This window comes from Macrobrachium rosenbergii, chromosome 3, assembly GCF_040412425.1.
Source record: "Macrobrachium rosenbergii isolate ZJJX-2024 chromosome 3, ASM4041242v1, whole genome shotgun sequence".
NCBI classification, from domain to species: domain Eukaryota; kingdom Metazoa; phylum Arthropoda; class Malacostraca; order Decapoda; family Palaemonidae; genus Macrobrachium; species Macrobrachium rosenbergii.
This window is the reverse complement of record NC_089743.1, coordinates 4,247,501-4,269,427: the sequence shown is the minus strand read 5'-3', so window position 1 is coordinate 4,269,427 and position 21,927 is coordinate 4,247,501. Positions and strand designations below refer to the sequence as shown.

Below are 21,927 nucleotides of genomic sequence, written 5' to 3'. Positions count from 1 at the left end.
GTGTCGTGTCAGCCATCGACCCTTTTTTAAACGCTGTTGGCCCAGCGTTCGACTCTCCGACCGGCCAATGGAGAATTAGGGGAATTTATTTCTGGTGATAGAAATTCATTTCTCGTCATAATGTGGTCCGGATTCCACAATAAGCTGTAGGTCCCGTTGCTAGGTAACCAATTGGTTCTCAGCCACGTAAAATAAGTCTTTGTTCTGCCACCAATTTTGGGGCCGCTGATTACATACATCTAACTTGGGAAGACAACTTTCTTTTTCTGTCGAGATTTCTTTAACTAATAATATTTTTCAGACGTCAGTCAAATAAGCAAAAGATTTAGTAATAGACTGTATCCGGAAATAAAATTGATTACGCAGCCTTCGTAACGTACTGAGTAGGGTCAAATGTATAATCAGTGTTATCATATATCTGAGTGTAATTATTTAATGTTTATCGGGGACTGCCAAGCTATGTAAAAATTCCAATTATACGAGGCAGGAAGGTTGTTAAATCTGGAAGATTGTTGAGGCAGGAAGAATGTTAAATCTGAAAGATTGTTGGGGCAGGAAGGTTGTTAAATCTGGAAGATTGTTGAGGCAGGAAGAATGCTAAATCTGGAAGGTTATTAAATCTTGGTTTACGGTAAAAAATTGTGCACTAAAAAAAAAAAAAAAAAAAAAAAAAACAATTTTGTCTTTAATACTCTTAGGAAATGGTACGAAGCGCTCTCTTTACTCCGATTTAAAATACCTATCCTAAGTTCATAAGATGATCAGCATTGCCTCACTCCTAGATGGCCCGTGACTGGTCTCTTGGTTTCAGCCAGGTGTAGGAGGAACTTTCTGAGAACCGGTGAGTGCAGTCACTGGAGCACTGAAGAATTGATGACCATGGAGGGTACAAGAGAAGCAGAACTGAATAACGTAAGAGCAGAAGTTTGAGAATGTTTTTGCAAGTGGCTGACGAGGATGTTGTTAAGGGTAATAAAAAAAAATGAAGAATAGAAAGCGTCAGGGTAGTTTAGATTACAAAATAGATATTGCCATATTTTCTCCATGGTGAAAATAAGATTTACTGCCTGGCCAAGTTATGTAATATATGTCTGAATAAGAGAAATTTTATTTTCTGAAGGAATGATGATTAATTTTATCTTTGTATAAGAATAAAGGTGATAGAGGGGATAGAAAGAATTATGCGGTCTTATACAAGAGATGATGTATGGTAAGATTTTGATTGAAAAAGACATTTGACAGAAGAACTCATAGGGGAAGAATATTGTGGGTTCAGTCAAGAAAGGTGTGTGGATCAATTGTTTGTTTTGAAGCAGCTGTGAGAGAAATTTGAAAGTGGAAGGGAAATGTTATATGTGGCATAGATGAGCTCGGAAAAAAATCTTATGATGGAACTGATGGAAAGGCTCTGTAAAAGTGTTGGAGATGTATAGTATAGAAGTCAAGTTGTTGAGAGTAATACAGAATTTTTATGATTGGCGTGAAGCATGTGGTATCATTTTTAGCTGATTTAATGTAAAAATGAAGCATAGGCAAGGTTATGTAATGTCTCTGTGGTTGTTTAATATCTTAATGGATGAAGTGAAGTTAGAGGACGGCAGAAGGACAGAAGATGCACTGTGCACGCAATGTGTGGGATAAGAAAATGGGTCGTGAATGGAATGTAGAACAGCTGACATTTTCAAATGGTACAGTTCTGATTGAGAATAATGAAACGAAATTGCAGAAACTAGTGAAGACACTGAAAGTGCTTGCAAGAGGAGAAAGCAAGAGTCAGTGTGAGCAAGAGTAAAGTCATTAGGGTAAAATGCAACAATATTGGAACGGGAAGGTTAGGGTGGGGGTGGAACTGAGGCAATTGATATGTGAAGAGTATATGGAGTGAATATATCAGGAGATAGTAGAATGAGAGCGGAGGTGAGTTACTGAATAGGTGAAGCAAAAGATTGGTAGGGAACTTGGAGCGTCGGTGAAACCAAGGTCTAAATGCATAAAGAAACTATGACGTGCAGATGTTGTATACAAATGAAAGGAGAAAGCTTGAAGCTTTAGAAATGAATGGCATGTATAGGATATGAGGCATAAGAAGAACTGAAAGGGAGAAAAATGAGGACTTACATAGCAGGGGTAGAGTTAATAAGATTGAAAGGGTAGATCACACTGGCGCAAGATGGCTTGGTCATGCGATAAGAATGGAGGAGGGTAAGCTAGTGCAAAAATATACAGTTGGAAGATCTAGGAGGAAAAAGGAGAGGAATACTGAATGTGCTGGAAAGGAAGGGCCCCAACATTAAGGAAACAAGAGTGTGCTTTGACACAATTTTGATGAGAATTTTGTGTAGGTGTAAGAAACAGCTAATGATGTGGAAGTTTTCTGTGTGGGGTGCTCAACCACGATTCAACACTTGAGCATAAATTTGGTATTGATCTTTGTCTTATCTATTCTCGGGAGACACCACTCTTTTGGGAAACAGCTTCATATACATACATATATATATATATATATATATATATTATATTTATATATATATATGTGTGTGTGTGTGTGTGTGTGTGTGTGTGTGTGTTGTAAAACAAGCCACAATGCCCTCTTAATTTATGAATGTGTGTGTGTGTAAAACAACACATGAATCACATACACACACACATACATGTCCGGTCATTCTACGGATACTTGACAATGAGGACTGTTAGTCCTAGAAAGCTTGTAACTTTTCCTGATTAAATATCTCTGCTAGAGAGACCACCTGGACAATTCACACCTGAATGCAGCAGGCAGAGAAAGGCCAAGGTCACAAGGGTGGGGCCTCACAGGAGAAGGAGGATAATCAAAGGACCAAAGAAGCCAGCACACGGAATTAGAAAAACAAGGGCTTTAATCCACTCTCCCCACATACATATAAATACAGCTGGACTACGTGTCCGGTCTTTCTTTGGATACTTGACAATGAGGACTGTTAGTCCTAGAAAGCTTGTAACTTTTTCTGATTAAATATTTCTACTAGACACCATCCAGTTTTAATGAGGTCCTGTTAGTAATTGTATTAATGCACAGAACAATAATTGTGTGAGTGATAAAGTTAATATATATATGTGTGTGTGTTTGTGCATATTTATATATGTATATATAAATATGTTTCTGTTAGAACGTGACATTGTAGTGTTTTGTGGCATTCCGCGCATTTCAGTGCATAGGCGAATGCCTGATGATCTGCAGGCTCAGCACGGAGTGCCTGAACGAAATGTCACCTTAGATACATCCGTATCAGTGACATGTGGACAGAAGAGCTCATCACCGTTTTGCCTCGAATGTTATGGAAGCTTTGTCAAATTCGAATCTGAATATGGGTGTGTCGTGAAGAAGGAGTTTGTGCGTATTTATGAAATGAAGAATAGCTTTTAGGGTAAGTGCCTGGAACTTTTGTAAAGTGCCATACATTCATTTTGGAGGAGCCAAAGTGTGAGGACTCTGGGAACAAATTCCCTGCTGTAAAGGTTAGTGTTAAAGACAAATAGTAACTTCACATTTTAGTGGTTTTTCATTTCTTTTAACATTTCTTTCTGTGTGGTGTGATGGTGTTAATGTGAACTAAGTTGGTGTTAATGCTAATGGGCGATGATTTCTCTCTCTACAGATGTTTTATGGATAGTCACATGCGTGCATCATCATGTATAAGTTCCTCGTTGGATGAGTCGGTAGAGTTCTCGGCTAGCACTCTGCTGGGCCCAAGTTCAAGTCTCCACCGGCCAATGAAGAATTAGAGGAATTTATTTCTGGTGATTGAAATTCATTTCTCAGTATAATGTGGTTCAGATTCAATAAGCACAATGAGCTGTAGGTCCCGTTGCTTGATAACCAATCGGTTCTTAGCCACGTAAAATAAGTTTAATCCTTCGGGCCAGCCCCCTAGGAGAGCTGTTAATCAGCTCAGTGGTCTGGTTAAACTAAGGTACTTAACTTAACTTATCATCATGCATAGTCGTGTGTAGACACACCTGCATATGAACAAGGCCGCTATGGAAAATGGCCACTTAAGTGGACTGGTGACAAAAGACATAAAAAGTTAGAACGGAGAACACTTAGTGACTGAATGGGGGATGGGATTTAATCCACAGTTTATCATTATTTTATAATTGTTCACTGTGCTCGGGAAGTGGTTCAGTAATTTTGTATTATCATATCTCATTTTTTAACCTGTCTTATATTAGATTTACAGAATAAATTATCTGTTTATAAACCAGGTTTGATTTATGCACATTAGATCTTCTTCTTCTTCTTCTTCTTTTAACGTGCTTTTTCCCATTTTTGTATGGGGTAAGAGAGATGCCTTCTTTGAGAGGACTTTTGAGAGAGAGAGAGAGTAGACCTGTAGTCTCGATCGGCTGCCCTGTCTGACATTGCTTAGATAAGATGGCGTATATTTCATATATCATATACCCAACGCCCTTTCTTCCCAGCATGAGAAGTTGTTGCGCGGGTAGGGCGAGAGTTCAAGATGTGAGATGTTTGTTATGTTTTTAGAAGGTGTTGTAGTGGCTTTGTTTTGTGTGTGTATTTAGTCTATAACATATATTTGCTATTTAGCAAACCTATCCGTTGATTACATATATAATCCCGGGATGTATACGGATAGCATAGTGTCTGCCTCTCTGATCAGTATATATATATTTGAACCCGCATACAGACCTATATATAGTATAAGCTGCTGCTGTAACCGACTGAACCATCGAGGCTCTTGATTTATGCACATTAGATGTAGGGTTTAATATTCCTGAGAGAGAGAGGTAGAGATATATATAGAGAGAGATAGGACTGCTCGCCCATGTCCACCAATGCTGCAGGTAAGATGGTTGTAAAATATATATATATATATATATATATATATATATAAGTACGAAACCCTGAATTTTTCTCACTAATCACACACACATATACAGTTACTGTATATATCTATATATATGAAAGAGAATAGGAATCTGAACTGCTTGACAGACATAAACAAAATTTTGCACACAGCTTCTGTGACACCCCAGAAATGTTTATAACTCAAAATCAAACCCCTACCGCGTGACAGACATACAAACACAAACAAAACAAATGAAATTTTAATTTTTCCTCACCTTTTCCTTCAGTTTTGTGTGTTAATCCTCATTTTCACCCAACACTCCACCTTTTTTTCCGGCGCTGCCAGACGTATGATAACCTATACAATAAATCCAAGTCCTCTAAAACATCAATTTTTGACCAGAATTTGCGTGAAATTTGATCATAATGTATGGGAATTATTAATATAATTGTTTAATACATCAATAAAATCAACATTGGAAACCTTTGTTGGTTTAAATGTTGTTTACAATCCTTGCCACAGAAAAAAGTAACAGACCAAATGCTTCTGTGATAGATATACACCCTCATTAAAAAATTACTCGTGGCAAAATTACCACCTTGTTTCCAGTGTTCATTTTAAGCCAAACGTATCTTAATCAGACCTTGCCAATAAAATACAAATTCTTAAGTACCCTGTTGTATTACCATCATCACATCTAACTACTTAATCCACAAAAAAAACCTTTGTAGTTATGGGCACAACTTTGGAGACCAAGAAATAATTCATTGATGAGACAAAACAAATCCATCACCATCCGCATATGCATATTAGCAGGCTAAATGCTTCCGTGATAAAACTACCTCCTCATTAAAAAAAATTATTTGCGACCAAAATACCACATTTTTTCAGTGTGCATCTTAAGCCAATAAAATACAAATTCTTAAGTAACTTGAGGTATTACCATCATCATATCTAAGTACTTAATGCACCAAAAAATAACCATTTATCAACAATTTCTATGTTAGACCATTCAGACCTCAGCCCACACTTTCCCTCAGAAGCGTCAAAGGAAACTGAAACGCGTTCGTTAACATGTACAAGAAACTGAAAACAGTTACAGCTCTTTTTATGGTGTCTAAAATTACAATTGTGATAATAATTTAATATTTATATAGCCAATAGACACTGTCTGAAGTAGCTGCTGGCTAAGACTGACATCAACATGCATGATATTTCCTTTTTTTATTCGTTCAAATGCGAATTTCCTCATTAATTCGTTCGTTTCTTCTTCGTTTTTACCTTCGGAATTCGCTATAGTGACTGCTTCGTGACGTTACGGTGATGTATTCCTTATAAAGTCAGTTTAAATGAGGTCTGAAATTAATTATCGTGTAGTTAGGCAATACCACCACCACCACCACGCACACCACCTTCTCCATACTACCTCTACTAAACGTTCTCTCTCTTTCTCTCTTTCTTTCTCTCTCTCTGAAGGCATCACTCAAATAGTCTGGAGTGGAATTTATCTATGAGCTTTTTAACTATTGGAAGTAAATTCATGCTTGCAATCTCTCTCTCTCTCTCTCTCTCTCTCTCTCTCTCTCTCTCTCTCTCTCTCTCTCTCTCTCTCTCTCTCTCATTTATAAATTCCCATTGTGAATGGGGTTAAACACCAAGTCATACTAGAAAAAACCTCTCGTTCTTTCTCTCTCCCTCTCACTATTTTAATCAGATAAGTGCCAAGATATATGTATACATGTCTATCATTTTTATTTAAAGTAATGAATTCAAGACAAAATTATCAATCAAAGGAAAGAACACTATTTTCAATGATAGTACACATACTTTACACGACAAAACAATTCAAAGGAGGTGAAAGAAAATTTTCCTGAGTTCTTCAAAGTTCTTCCGGGCAGCGTCTGGTTGGTCAGGTAGTATATATATATATATATATATATATATATATATATATATATATATATATATATATATATATATATATATGCAGTATGTATGTGTGTGTGTGAGTAGTGAGAAGAATTCAGGGCTTCATTCATCCAAATATTTGCGTTTGTAAGGAAACTTATTGCATGTGTTTATAAATAATTTCCAAGTTATCATTGACCTACCACATATTTATTTTTGTATTGATCTCCCTTCTCTTAATGCCCCATCTCATTATCCAGCGTTGGAGAAATATGCACAAGTCACCAAACATATGACAGTATCCCAAACGAATGCGATTACCCAAGCTTGTCACGTTCCCTTTCGATCGTAACCCGGGGAGAGAGAGAGAGAGAGAGAGAGAGAGAGAGAGAGAGAGAGAGAGAGAGAGTAATTTTACCTGTAAGTTTTACCAGAAAAATATTATTACAACATCTTATCGAAGTTCTGTTTAAATATAAGAGCCACAAGGAAAGTCTTGGCGTATTTTTCATGTTTTCTTTCTCTATCTCTCTCTTTTACACAAAACTTTTATCTTTATTATTCTGGTATTCCCTTTCGGTCTGCGCCACCACGCGCCGATTTTCTACGATGACAATCATAGAGGCTCTGTGACAGGGGGATACTGAGATATTCCCAAGCCCAACATCAAGTGCTGACACAACGGAAGTCATGCCTGTTAGACGAGGCAGTCGGCAACTGCTGTTCGGCCCATTACTTGGACTAACATCATGATTAGTTATTTTTATTTATGGCAGCTTCTGTGTGGGAACGACATATCGTATTACTCTCTGTGATGGATTCTGATTTTTTTGTTTAAATATGACCACATACTTTGTATATACAATGTACTAGTAATAGCGTTGGATTACGTAAACGATCACAGATGACGACGAATTTATAAATACACAAAGTACGCCACTGGATTATAATTAATATGAAAGCTTTTAATTCATAAGAGACTTCATGCGAATAATTAAATCGTAAGGAATTGGCAATGGCCTAAAGTAGGCCTACTTACAGTCGACCCCGAAGCACTTAATTTCTTAATATCACAAAATGCTCTTTTGCGAAAAATCTATCCAGATTACAAATGATGAAGCTCTATCATTTTTCTTGTTCCGTTAATCTCATTAACATTGACGTAGCCCGGGCTGTTGCCAGCTGCATTTAGATGCGAGTCGCTCAGTATGAATCATCTTTTATTGTTGGCGGTTCTGTTTCTACCATATTCCCTGTTGGATATGTCCAGCGAGGCGTAGCCTATGGTGATTTAATTATACCCTGTCTTGCCATTACATTACCATAAGGACGCGAGACAAATCTGTGAAACGAATTTCTTTGTACCCTTTAGTCATGGAGAGTTGCCAAAGGCCACATTTTGCTCTAACTTTATCGGCAGCGTTTTTGTTTTCCATTTTGGCAATGGAGATGTAAGTTCCCCGAGATTTAAAAAGATGGATTCCTTTTGCTTTGAGGACATTACTTTCTGATGTAAACAAAGTGTGGAACTGACGTAAATTATTTTAAAAATGTGGAATGGGCCGATTTCTTAAAGAATTGTATCTCTCTCTCTCTCTCTCTCTCTCTCTCTCTCTCTCTCTCTCTCTCTCTCTCTCTCTCTCAACTTTAGGCCTTGGTTTTAAAAGTATCTCAGCATTTATCACTTATGTTGGTTACCGAGATTTTTGTATTGGGTATTTGTGAGCGTGCCAATGTGCATATACAAATGTTGAAATACCGCTCACATAATTTCCATGTTGGTTGAATAAAGGGATAATTTAATATACTTCTTATTCATGATGGTAGTTCTTGCTCCAATATGCGACACAACTCATCTCAAAGCAATTCAGCCATTTTGTCAACAACTCTCTTAATAAGGAAAAGCATTGATGATACAGTCTGGCTTTCCGAAATCGAATACGTTGATGAAACCACATTTAGCGAAGTGATTCTTGCTGGCATACAAGGGCGAGCCGCCGGCGTCTCCGCCACAGGCTTCCTGTGGAATCAGTTTATACGTTACTACTTCCTTCAACTTCTTTTTTTTTTTTTTTTTTGTCGTCTATAATAAAAACGGAGGAAAATTTTTTCCTAGGAACAATGATTTAAAACTCAGTCTCAAAAAGAGTATCGAGGTTTTCAGTCTATAGAATGATTCAATTTCAACGTTGAGGCTAAAATCGAAAGCAGACATTTTTGTTGTTTTATGAGGATTTTTTTAAACATCAGTGAACTGAAAATATTAATAAATATAGTTTTGACTGCGGAATGGACTTACCTGGGTGATGTCTGATTCCCATCCTATTTCGTCATTAGTCAGAAAAGCTTTCACCTCGAACATACCATTTTCAGATTCGGAACAGTCCATCTCCATATCCACCATCCAATAATGATCTCCAAACCTTTCAAGAGTTGAGAAATTATATATATATATATATATATATATATATATATATATATATATATATATATATATATATATATGTATATGTGTATATGTGTGTGTGTGTATGTGTCTATATATACAGTATATAATATCCAGATAGGGTGAGTCTCGGCTCAGGACAGTCTCAAAGGCGAAGGGAAAAGCACCACTGTTATTTCATTGGAGGGGTAGAGCTCTCGGCTAGCACGTTGTTGGCCCAGCATTCGACTCTCCGACCAGCCAGTGAAGAATTAGAGGAATTTATTTCTAGTGATAGAAATTCATTTCTCGTCATAGTGTGGTTCGGAGTCCACAATAAGCTGTAGGTCCCGTTGCTAGGTAACCAGTTGGTTCTTAGCCATGTAAAATAAGTCTAATCTTTCGGGCCAGCCCTAGGAGAGCTGTTAATCAGCTCAGTGGTCTGGTTAAACTAAGCTATACTTAACTATCGTCGCATTTTCAAGGCTGCAATGACTTCTCACGAAAGTCACATTAAAACATCTATTTATACATAAATTACGAGACAAAACTAACAAGGGAAACAGGCACAGGACATACCGAAACCGCAGAAGTAATGAGACTAAAAATATAAGTTTCCTCAAGAGCCCAGCAAAAGCAAGAGTGCTTTAATGTGACTTTTTGTGAGAAGGTTTTTTTAATCAATGCAGACTTGAAAATGCCTTAATAGCAACTGTTGTGAAACGTTAGCATAACAAACTGTAGTAACAATGGTGCCTTTTCCTTTTCTGAAACTATTTGAAACTATATATATATATATATATATATATATATATATATATATATATATATATATATATATATATATATATATATATATATATATATATATATATATATATATATATTATATATATATATATATATATATATATTATATATACACAGTATTAATTTCCTTGGCTGCCTTTCTGTGTGTCCCTCCCCTTCCCCTTCCCTCCCCTCCTCCCTTTCCCCTTCCCCTCCCCTTCTCCTCCCTCCTCCCCCTTCCCCTTCCTCCTCCCCTCCCCACCTCCTTTCCCATCCCTCTTCCCTCCCCTCCCCCTTCCCTCTTCCCTTTTCCATGCTTTATGATGTAATAAAATGTGTTTAGATTGACTACCATTTACAAAGGGTTTATAGATTTATAAGGCCATTACTTTTTATATAAAAGTAATGTACAGGTTTTTCAAATCTAAATATAACTTGCTTGACCTTTAGAATTTATGAAGTGTTTAATTTACCTCATATGGTAAATATGAACCACCTGCATTATGAGGATCACAGTACAGTAAATACTACTCCTGTCATACAACCGGAGTCTTTAAGATTGAAGAAGATGTTATAATCCAATGGGTGTTTCTCCAGGAGGTGGAAGAGATGATTCCGAAGACAGATTCTGGATTTCTTCCCTGAAGGAACCAGATCCGACAGGAATCCGTTTAGGAGCTGAATACGGCTTCACAGGATCCGGAGTCTTTAAGAATTTAAGACGTTATAATCCAATGGGTAGTTCTCCAGGAATGCTTCAGGAGCTAAAGACTGCCACAAAGGATCCTGGAGCTGTGAAGATGTCTTTCAAGAACAATTATTACTTCAATAACTGTCCAGACATTTTCAACATTAAGTGACCCAACGGTATTTAATAAAAGATTCTTGGCTGAGCTTTGTTACTTTCGTTTCGAAATGGACTCAGAGGATAATTCTTGAACAACAGCAGGCACTGCTGGTGATGTTCAGGAACTGCCAAAAGCATCAGTATTGGTTCAAAACCCATCAGCAGCTGCTCCTGCACCTACACCGAGATATGGTCATTTGTTTGTATGTGACTGGAAGGTAGACGGGGCTGGTGCTGCCTGTATACTTTTGCTAACTTTTATTGGTAGGTTTAATTTGGGTACGGGTATGGTATGCATATGGGTATGGGTATGGTATGCATATGGGTATGGGAATGGTGTGGTATGGGTATGGATATGAATATGGGTATGGGCATGGAATAGGTATGGGTATGGTACAGATATGGGTATAGGTGTCAGTATGGGTATGGTATGGGTATGGAACAGATATGGGTGTGGGTATGATACAGATATGGGTATGGTTATGGGTATGATACAGATATGGGTGCGGGTATGGTAAGGATATGGGAACTAGCAAATGCAAGCGATAGTGAACATCAGCTAGTATATGTTTAAATATACAAATATTCATGCTGTGTACAAACGTACTATACATGTGCAAACACAGATTGTATATGCGCACAACACCTGCACATACATACATCCATATATATAAATATAATATATAACATATATTTTTTACAAATATTATGCTGTTCGACCTCTCCTCTTTGATTTGGCAGAAAATTAATCAAAACCAAAAGAAAAGGAAAAGAAACAAGACAAGACAGTACCAAGGAAAAAGGTGGCTCCATGGAAGCAGGGAGGGAGCTTACTGTTGTTGTGTTCAGAAACCCCACCGTCTTAGCAGCTTATACTGTAAGTTTAGCTTAGGGGCATATCCAACAGGGATGGTTTCGCCAGGGCTGCCTTTAGTTAGGGTATCCCTTAACCTCATTTTTCTCTGAACTGTACATCGACGAGTTTTTTGTCATTTTTCAGACTGCCGCAGGCTACGAAGGGATGGTTGTTTACAACAAGCAAACCCCCTACGCTTGTTGAGTCTGTTGACGCAGGTCAGAGAGAGTCCAGCAATCAAGAGCAGAGGGCACACAAGCGTTAGTGCTCCCACTCCCTTCCTTTGTTTTTCTAACTTAGTGGAACAGACGAAAATCACGTCGCCAGACCTCGGGCATCAGATGCAAGTGCGCACAAGCAATCTGTGAAAGTTAAGTCTGAGGATGACAATTATTCGCTGTTCCTCTGTTATCTCTTCCACTGTATTTCTGGTTTAATTTCTCTCTTCTCAGTCACTGACCAAAGAATCCTGGTGAGACTATATCCCCTGTATGAAGTCGAGTATACGAAGTACAATTAGTGTTGCCTAGTGAGATTGCATAAGGTATCCTCCATGGTGTTAACATAATATTCTCGATTTAAGATACACCCCTTGCAGTAATTAAGGATTAGTGAGAGGACGTCTATGTAACAGTCAGGCACACCTTGGAACCTGGTCATACCTTTGTTTGGAGGAGGAATAGCCGTAAGGTACTAGGGAACCGCTTCTAAAAGCGTTACTAGAACGATCAGCTGTTGCGTTGTAACCTAAAGTGGGGGAAATATTATTGTGTCCGAAGAGGGACGAACTGGGGAGCTGTTATTGGCTCCTGTAGATTTCCTCACTTTAAACAAATTCATTTTGTTGGACTAGGTGGGTGATCAATGGGGTTATTTAATTCATTGTTCCAGAATAAGGCAAACTATTCAGTAACCTAGTTCCAACTGGCGACTGAATCTAATTAAGTTGGTTATCTGTCTTTTGTGGTAACTTTCAGCCTTAATTGATGGGATTACATGGGTCTTAGGTAAAGCAAGGCTATATAAATCACAGTGACTAATAATTAAACTCATCTGCCAAATGACCCACATAACAATATTATATATATATATATATATATATATATATATATATATATATATATATATATATATATATATATATATACTGTATGTGTGTGTATAATATATAATTAATGGAAAGTATATTTACATGTACTGTTGATAATGTACATAGGGTTTTGTATATTTATATGGGCTTTGATAATGTCGGACTTTTTAATTTGTGGGGGAAATGAAATGACAACTTCATCGCATCCCAACAACAGGATCTTAGACGCCAAAAGTGCCCCACCTATGAGAAACTGGTGTAATTATGATGGAAAATAATAATGTTAGGAACTTCTTACAACTAGGTCTAGTTAGTCCACATGTGCACATGTAATCCCTCTCAAAGCCTTAAGATCATTTCATGAAAAAATATGTGAAACCTGGTGACTGAAGGTCACTTTTTCCTAAGGTGATATTTAGAATGAAATATCTTCACATGAGCTTTGACATCTTCAAGTCTGTAGAAGTTTTTCAATCGGGTTGCGAGTGGAACATCATAAGTTGTTTGCATATTTTTCTAATGTTCTCTGTTGCCATTATGGACAAATAATGGGTTAAGGCGCGAGTTTTGTCTGTTTAAAAGAAAAATGACTGAATCATTACTTGATCTGAATATCTAACGTAAAAGTTGTGTTGTGTACACTATTGCTGTGACTATCAAGGTAGAAGGTGGTTATCTTTTGTTGACGGATCTCAAATACGTAGCGCAAAATGCTGGATATATCCATATCTGCTCTGCCATGCATGATACAAAGGTGGGAGCTGCCTTTTACTGCCTGAGAGGAAAACTGGCCCAACACGTCTGCTGAGATGAAGAAGGAAATCACTGGTTTTCCCAGCAAATTCGTGGAGATGATGCTGTTTATAAATCAAAAGATGTAGATGCTCTCTGATTTCATAATGATTTTTTCCTCTTTTGATGTGCAATCTTTGGACTTTAAGACACGTCAGTTTTTTAAAATTCTTCAGTCAATCTTGTCTGGTAATGATTCATGTATCCCAATTAAACAACCGGGAAAGAAAGTATATGAATAACAGTTAGCATTATTATTCCATGGGGTTTTCTTGATGGATGTGGCCTCCTTAGGTCATTAAAAAAGTCCATTGATTTAGCCCTTCAAAAATGTGGACCGCTTTGCCGAGGTGAGGGTCTCTTGACTGCCTAGAATTAGCTGCCGGGTCTGAGGCAAAATATCCCTAACAAATTTGTGTGGGTTAAATGGTGGACACTGTGGTGGAATCATCAACCACTCTAAACTATTTGTACAAATAGCTTTCAGTATGATACATAATAGCTTTCAGTATGACCATTCATACTGTACTGGCATCTCAGTGAAGAAACTATACCTTAGAGCTCCAGCTCATTTATGAAGGCAGGACCCTTGACGTTGATGGAATATTTGTGGTGCTCTCAGTTCCACCAAGCAAATCTGGCCTATGTTTGTGCCTCTCGAGTTGCATAGGTGCCGTCTCTTTGGGGTGGGGTGGGAAGTGGACATTACGGTGTTGTTTCTGACTGGTGTTGTTTTTGGAGAAATGGACATCATTCATAGTTGACAATTTCTTTATTTATGATTTTCAGGCACTTCCTGTACCATTTCTCAATGTATAGGTTTGTAGCAGGCTCATGTTTGGGTCCTGTGATTTAATCAAGTCAAATTCTGAACCAAAGAGGAAAATGATGAAAAAAGAGGGGAACAAAAGGCTTAGAAAAGCTAGAAATCATGGCAAGAGTATTTGACCAGATTTCTTACTAGAATTTTTTTCTCTGAGACTAGATAATGGAAGCACTGAAGATAGTGATCTCTTTAAATTGCAGAGAGAGAGTCATTGAGATGACATCTGACAGTAGAGAAAATGGAAAGAATTGAGATGATCGGTGGTAACAATGCTAGCTCTCAAAGAAGAGGTGTTATGTTCTTAAAGGAAATGGTGAAGTTTTTAAAATAAAAGTTGTTACAATAATTTAAGGACCGAATGTTATTAAATTCAAGAGAACAATGAACAGTGAAAATGGAGCAATCTGTCTTTGATCACAACCATTGTTTATACTTGCTTTCAGTCTATTGAATCCACTACAAATGAACTTCCTCCAATAGTGATCTCGGGAGGGCTGGCAGCAGCTCCTTCAATATCTATATGAGTATCATTAGCGATTCGTTTTACCTTCTTTTGAGAATCAAATGAAAAAATAACTTATATGGCAAAGGAACCTAAAATGCCACATTCAGCCCAATAGAACTCATTTGTCTCACTGAAGATGGTTAATTGTGCAATGGAGATACTTCGCATATTAAGGGCAGCTCACCTACATCACAAATGTCTGTATTGGTTCACTGTCAGTGAGGATAGTTTCAAATTGAAAAAAAGAAGCTCAAAAGTTAGATTTAAGGAGCCTTAATGATAAGGGTCCCAGACTCTTAAAATTCATATATATCATTTACTGAAATTGACTAGAGCAATGAAATAATAGCAACCGAAAAAAATTGATTCACACATTTTCTCCATCTGTCCAATTGACACAGGTCATGTATCATGGAGAGATATTATTGATAGCTCTTCGTGACATCTCTCATTCTCATCTTCTAAAATCCAGCTTACAAAAATTAGCAATGCAACTCTTTCTTTCAAAATTGTTCACAACATTCTGCCAATGCTCTCCCTTATGATGCTTTCATTTCACTGGTTGAGTAGCTGCCACCACCAATTCCAATTTTAGATGGAATGAATGCTCATGCCTTCCTCTGGGGAGACGTAATTAGCAACCAAAGAGAAAACCACTGATCCTCAATCACTGCTAGCCTAAATACTGAACACGGGTTACTGAAAAAATCCGTTTCCATTTCCAGACTCACACCTATTAGCTATACATTTATCTATATGAAGAGAGGATTTAGCCACTGACTTTAGCTAGGAGGTGACGGTGGTTGGTATACCGGCAGTCATTTTCCATTATTTATCAATACTGATCAAAGTCCTCAAGAATGTAGACTACCCAAGTATAACTTTGAAAAGCCAAATGGAAAATTTCACAAATAATGTTTGCTGAGAAGTTTCTCTTGACAGAAGATGTTATATAACTGCTTGGCACTATTTGTAGCAAGCCTTTTATCAATACTTATAACTATAATAACTTGAAACTTGTTAGAATCATGAGTTTCTTATAATAAGTAGAGCAATGAGAACAGCAGATACACAATAGAGAAAGCTTAAGTAGGATTACTAAAAGCAGAATTTCATAAAGCAAGAGCTCACTTTAGACTTAAGAAGGCACAAAAATGGTGTGCAATATTCTTAAATTCAATAAATTTAAAATATTCCTTATCCTTGACTGGAAAATAATTAGGAAAAAATGGCTATATATGTTCAGTGTGAATCATCAGTGCTGAAAATTATTAATGTGAAAATTGCTGATACTATGATACGCAATTTGTGAATCCCTTTGTTGTGGTTAAAAGGGATCTGATGATAAACCAAATGCTGGTTACTGACGAAGAGTAGGCAAAGATTCTAAGGTTTCACAGTACAAGGAGAATAATCAAATAATTTGCTCTTTTCTCTGATCGAGTTTGAATGAGCCCTAGAAAATGCTGAAGACCTTACTTGGGCATGATGACATTTTATATATTAGAAGTACACCAGAGTGAAATAAACTTTTTATACTCGGCATCATGAATAAATTTCCAAGTTATGCTTCCTTCCTTTTGCCTGAAAATTAGCAAAAAAAATTGTTTGTTAGTAACTAACTAACATCCCATTGTGTTAAAGTCCTGTCTTAGTGAAGAATAGTCTGTGGTAAATTAACATGACATCTTAAGATGTACCAGGTACCTCTCTCTGGCTCAGTGTTATATGTTAGAAAAGTCATATGTGATGTGGAGAAATGGATTTCTACAAGATTTATGCGGCTGTGACCTAAAAAGAGAATTACCACTTTTCACTGAAGGTTTTTAAAGTCACACAAACTTCAGGTACAAGTAGGAGCAACTTTTCCAATTATTTTATATCCAGAAAAAACAACACCTCCAGATGGCTTAACAAGTATTTCCATCTCTGCATTGGTAAATAATGGTATTGCAAAGATAATCCGCAAAGATGCACTTTATACATTGTTTTGTTGATCTTTTTCCATTGTCCTTTGTAGCCCAAAGATAGTGTTAGCAAGGTGACAGCTTACGCTCAGTGTCCGTAAAGCAGTCAAATGGGCTTAAAAGTTTGGCTTTGAATTTTCAACAACAAAATTGTGGTGGCTCATTTCTGTTGCATAAAGGGTCCAGATCCACTTCTAGATGACAAAGAATCCTTTACACGAGAGAACCGTCATTCTTTTGAGGTAATATATGACAAAAGAAAAAAGAGGCCCTGGTATGACAGAGATAAGGTTCCTTGTTGGTACTGTAGTGTTTGCTAGCATACTCCTGGTCCTTTAATTTGCTTGACCTACGAACCAATTGTCTGTGGGCTTCTGGCTTGTTAAAGGGACTATCTCATACTTTTCATGATGTGTTCATCACACATATCTCACTGGATTAAATAAAGCAAAAATATTACAAAGATAACTTATGGATGCAGAGTTTTAACATCTGCTTCTCACAATAATGAAAATCTTGAATTCTATCCACAGCGAACAAATATGAATAGCCACAGGAGTTTTTATGGCATCCCCTATTGAGCGTTTATTAATAGATGTTGGTGACATCCCTCTGAAGCCACAGACATTCTTATTTAGTTAGTGATATTATTACTAACCTAAATCCTTCCTTTCTCTTAGAATACTTCACAGTATCTGGTAAGCCCTTCCTGATATATATATATATATATATATATATATATATATATATATATATATATATATATATATATATATATATATATATATATATATATATATATATATATATGTGTGTGTGTGTGTGTGTGTGTGTGTGTGTGTGTTCATTAGAATAGCATCTCTGATAAAGCACAATAATAAAATTTTTACAATGAGCTGCACTTTTTCTATAATACGCTCGAAAAATATGTCTGTATGAGATGACTGGCGAATTGAGGATTATTTTATCATCACCAAGTCTTGAACCCCGCACAGAGGGTAAAACATGACATACTCTAGGACAACTCAGACACCTGAAAACCTAACGAACAAACATATTATGTAAAACTTGTACGAAAATTATAAATGGCATGTCTTTAAACATAATTAGATTTAGTAAAATTTCACTATGATCTCATTGAAGAAAATATATTCTTAATAATAAGCATCATATTAACAAACTTTTAACTAAAGTTACAGAATATTAAAGGACACAAGAGATCTCACATATTCTCGAAACTGTGACACAGTAAATGGTAATATGGGGAACTACGCTTACACACTCCACTCACACACACACAAACTTCTACCATGTTATTCATACTTTGACAACACACAACCATTTAACAAAAATAATCTCAGTTTTTTCTCGTTTAGTCTTTTGAGGTGATCGCCACCAACATAGAGCTTTCCTGAAATGCCCCGTTGGCTGAGTCGATAGAGCTTCAGACTGTCACTCGATGGGCCGAAGTTCAATTCCCCCGGCCGGCTGATGAAGAGTTAGAGGAATTTATTTCTGGTGATAGAAATTCATTTCTCGCTATAATGTGGTTCATATTCCACAATAAGCTGTAGGTCCCGTTGCTAAGTAACCAATTGGTTCTTAGCCATGTAAAATAAGTCTAATCCTTTGGGCCAGCCCTAGGAGAGCTGTTAATCAGGTCAGTGGTCTGGTAAAACTAAGGTATACTTCTTCCTGAAATGCCCTCCACACAAAACTTGTAGCTTCGGAGTGCCACGGCCCATCTCATGATACTTGGACTTTCAGTCTTGCAGCTTTGGATGTGAGCAAGTGGCTTGTGGTCTGTGTGTATCTTGAACTCCACCCCATACAGGTACAGATGAAATCTCTTAAAAGCAAATATTATTGCTAGGCATTATTTTTCAATTATATAGTAATTGCACTTATTCATAAGCAATCGGATTTATGTTATTTGCAAACCCCTGCAGGAGTATGCCTCTCAGTCCTTCATCTACTACATCATGATGAGTCTCATTGAAGTTTGGTATTTGTAGCATCAGTGCATTTTTTACTACTTACTTCAATCAGTCAGATGCCTTTGTTGGGATTCCATCCTCTCCACTTTGTTCGGTCATCCCTTCTTCACTAGGTTGGTCAGTGATGCTGTAAGATTTGCATAGCTGTTTACAAAGTTACTGTAGTATTCTGTCAGCTGTAGGAATCCTCTCACTTGTGTCTTGGTCTTTGGTGGTGATGCATCCTGGATCTTCATTATTTTTACTTCATCCATGGCTATCCTATTGCACCTGACATTGTGTCTGAGGAATTCTACCTAACCATACCAGTGTAACACTTGGGGGGTTAGATAGTCAGTCCTGCTTCTCTCACTCAGAAATACGTCCCTGAGTCCCTTGATGTGTTTTCCCCATGATGCTTAATGAATTAACATATCAGAATTCTTAGCTCCAGTTAGTATCTTCGTCATGATCCTGTTAAAAGACACTGCTGAGTTCAAAAATTCAAACAGTTTCCTCTTGAACTGACAGCATCCACTTGACACTGTGAAAATTATTTTTCCTTGATGCTTCATCCACTTAGATCTACCAGAATTCCTTACTTAAGTCCATCTTGGTGAAAAATTTGTTGTTGTGAAGATTCACCATCATAGCCTCGGGATTTCCCATTGGTCCATTGTCAAACATGGCTATGGCATTTAATTAATGGTAATCCACACAGAACCTATTTGATCAATTCTTTTTATCATCATTACTACTACTGAACAATATGCAGGGGTTGACCTTACAATCATCCCCATTTCTAGCCTCTCAGTTTCTTCCTGGATCATCTCCCTCGTAGCATACAGTAGAGAATGCATTTTTGCTCGTATTGGCTGCTTTCTTATCATTCTGATGCTGTTTTCCCAACAAAGCTTTTCCTGTATTTTAGGCTAAAATGTCTTGATGTTTTTCCATGAGCTGTAATACCTGCTCCTTCTGCTGCTTGTTTAGCTCATTGCTAATGTGGATATCTTGGTATGTCTCCTCTTCCTTCTGTGATTGAGGGTCTAGCCAGCCCTCACCCTCATCCAGAATTGTTTGGTCCTTATCAACTTCCTTCTCAAAGACCGTCACACTCAGATATCTCTCTTCTTCGACAACAGTTGCTGCTGCTTCATTCACCTCCCTCTCATCATAGACAGCCAGGATGAATCTTCAATTCTCACAATAAGTCCATGTAGTCAATGCAATTAACCACTTCCTTGACTTCGTATAGCCCTCTTCACTGCTTGTTTGTATCCATTGGTAACAACACTAACATTTTCCGCCCTTGAACTGATGATCTCTGGTCCTCTTGCCATAGTGATACTTAAGGCGTCTCTCTGGCTAGTCAACATGTCTCTTCAAGGCTGTTCCGCAGTTCCAACATTTACTCTTGCGCACTTGATCCCCGCAGTCCCCAGTCTATAATTCCTTAAGAATCTGCACAGAATCCATTGCATCTTGGATTATAGGCATTGCAAACAGCTGTTTGGTGCTCACCAAACATCTTACTTTTACCATAATTTTAAAGGTAAACTAGGTGCCTCTGTCACTGAGCATTTTCTTACAGAATCCTTCCCTGCTGAAAACTTCAAGTAGTGCCTCTGCTACATGATCAGTGTCGCTGCCTCTGTGTAACTAATAGCATAACACTGTTAGGATGTACCTGTTGCCCCTCTTCAGCACTAGCAATATAACTCCATTAACCCTTTGATTTCGGTTGTAACGTATACGACGCATTTAATAAACTGGCCCGGAACACTGTTGTGTCGTATACGAGCACCGGTAATTTCCTTTTATGTGAAGGACTGATGATTGAAATACTGGCCTCTTTTTCTTGATATGGTAACAGTCTGTCAGTTGCCATACAGTGAATTCATATAAATTCACGTGTTTCCTAAAATTCATTAGTCTTCATCAAGATGTCACAGGAGGACGGGTCAAGGGTACGACATCCTCGAGTTGACCGCCGGCAGATCGAGAGAAGAGCTCTCGACGAGGATAACTATTTTATAGACCTTCTCGACTCATTTTCTGGATATGAAAATGAATCGGATTTAGAAGGAAATGAAATGGATAATTATGGTCCTGGTACAAGAGACAGTGATGAAATATCAACCGACAGTGAAAATGACGAAAATCTGCCACCTACAAATGAAAGCCAAGGTGTCAAAAGAAGGCGGAGACAGCGAAGTGACCCAGGTGATGAGTGGGAGTGGGCTGCCAGCAATTTCCAGCCCAGAGATTTCATATTTGACAGCAGTGGCAGTGGCATTACGTCGAAATGTAATGTGAATGAAAATTCAAAGGAAGTAGACTATTTTTTTGAATTTTTCGACAACGAATTTATGGGGCTGATTGCTGAAGAGACAAACCGTTATCAGAGATTCCTTGTTGATACGCTAGGAGATGCAGTGCCAAAGTATTTGCGAAAATTTGCTCAGGTTACTGTGGAGGAAATGATACGGTTCCTTTGTGTGATTATGATCATGTCCCATATAAGTAAACATCGCATCGTAGATTACTGGACTACGCTTGAGACATTCGAGACAAATGGAGTGAGAAGGCTGATGGCAAGGGACAGATTTCTTCAAATTCTACGGGTTCTACAGTACATTTCGTTGATAATTCACAGGAAACAAGCCCAGATAATAAACTAAAAAAATTAAACCCGTGCTCGACAGTGTGCGTAGAAAATTCCGGGAAAAATTTCAACCTTTCCAGGATTTATGCATAGATGAAAGTTTAATGTTATGGAAGGGAAGGCTAAGTTTCAAGCAGTACATTCCAGATAAAAGAAGTCGATTTGCAGTGAAAATATTTGAACTTTGTGATGCCAAAACGGATTATATTGTCGATTTTATAATCTATACTGGAAAAGATACAGAGATATTGGTAGATGAGGATCTAGGGGTATCTGGTTCTGTGGTAAAAACATTTATGGCCTCGCATCTCGGAAAACATCACATCCTGTATTTCGATAATTGGTATTGCAGCCCAAAACTGCTCAAGTATTTGGGCGACAACGAAACAGGAGCATGTGGAACAGTCCGGAAAAATAGGAAATTTATGCCT

The 21,927-nt window shown here is 37.6% G+C and overlaps 1 protein-coding gene across 2 annotated transcripts in view; it reads right to left on the bottom strand.

The window, feature by feature from the left end:
• LOC136852079 (alpha-amylase-like) overlaps window positions 1-21,927 on the bottom strand; it is a 48,569-nt gene that overhangs the window by 5,069 nt on the left and 21,573 nt on the right. Inside the window, exons 5-6 of one of the 2 annotated variants that reach the window (XM_067126533.1) lie at window positions 9,055-9,178; window positions 8,554-8,775 (exon numbers count right to left, since the gene is read on the bottom strand). The exons of the other annotated variant lie outside the window; for it this stretch is intronic. Coding sequence (XP_066982634.1) covers window positions 8,647-8,775; window positions 9,055-9,178 — 253 coding nt within the window. The 3' untranslated portion in view covers window positions 8,554-8,646. Of the gene's footprint in view, window positions 1-8,553; window positions 8,776-9,054; window positions 9,179-21,927 lie in introns of those variants that run through there. 2 annotated transcript variants of the gene reach the window in all.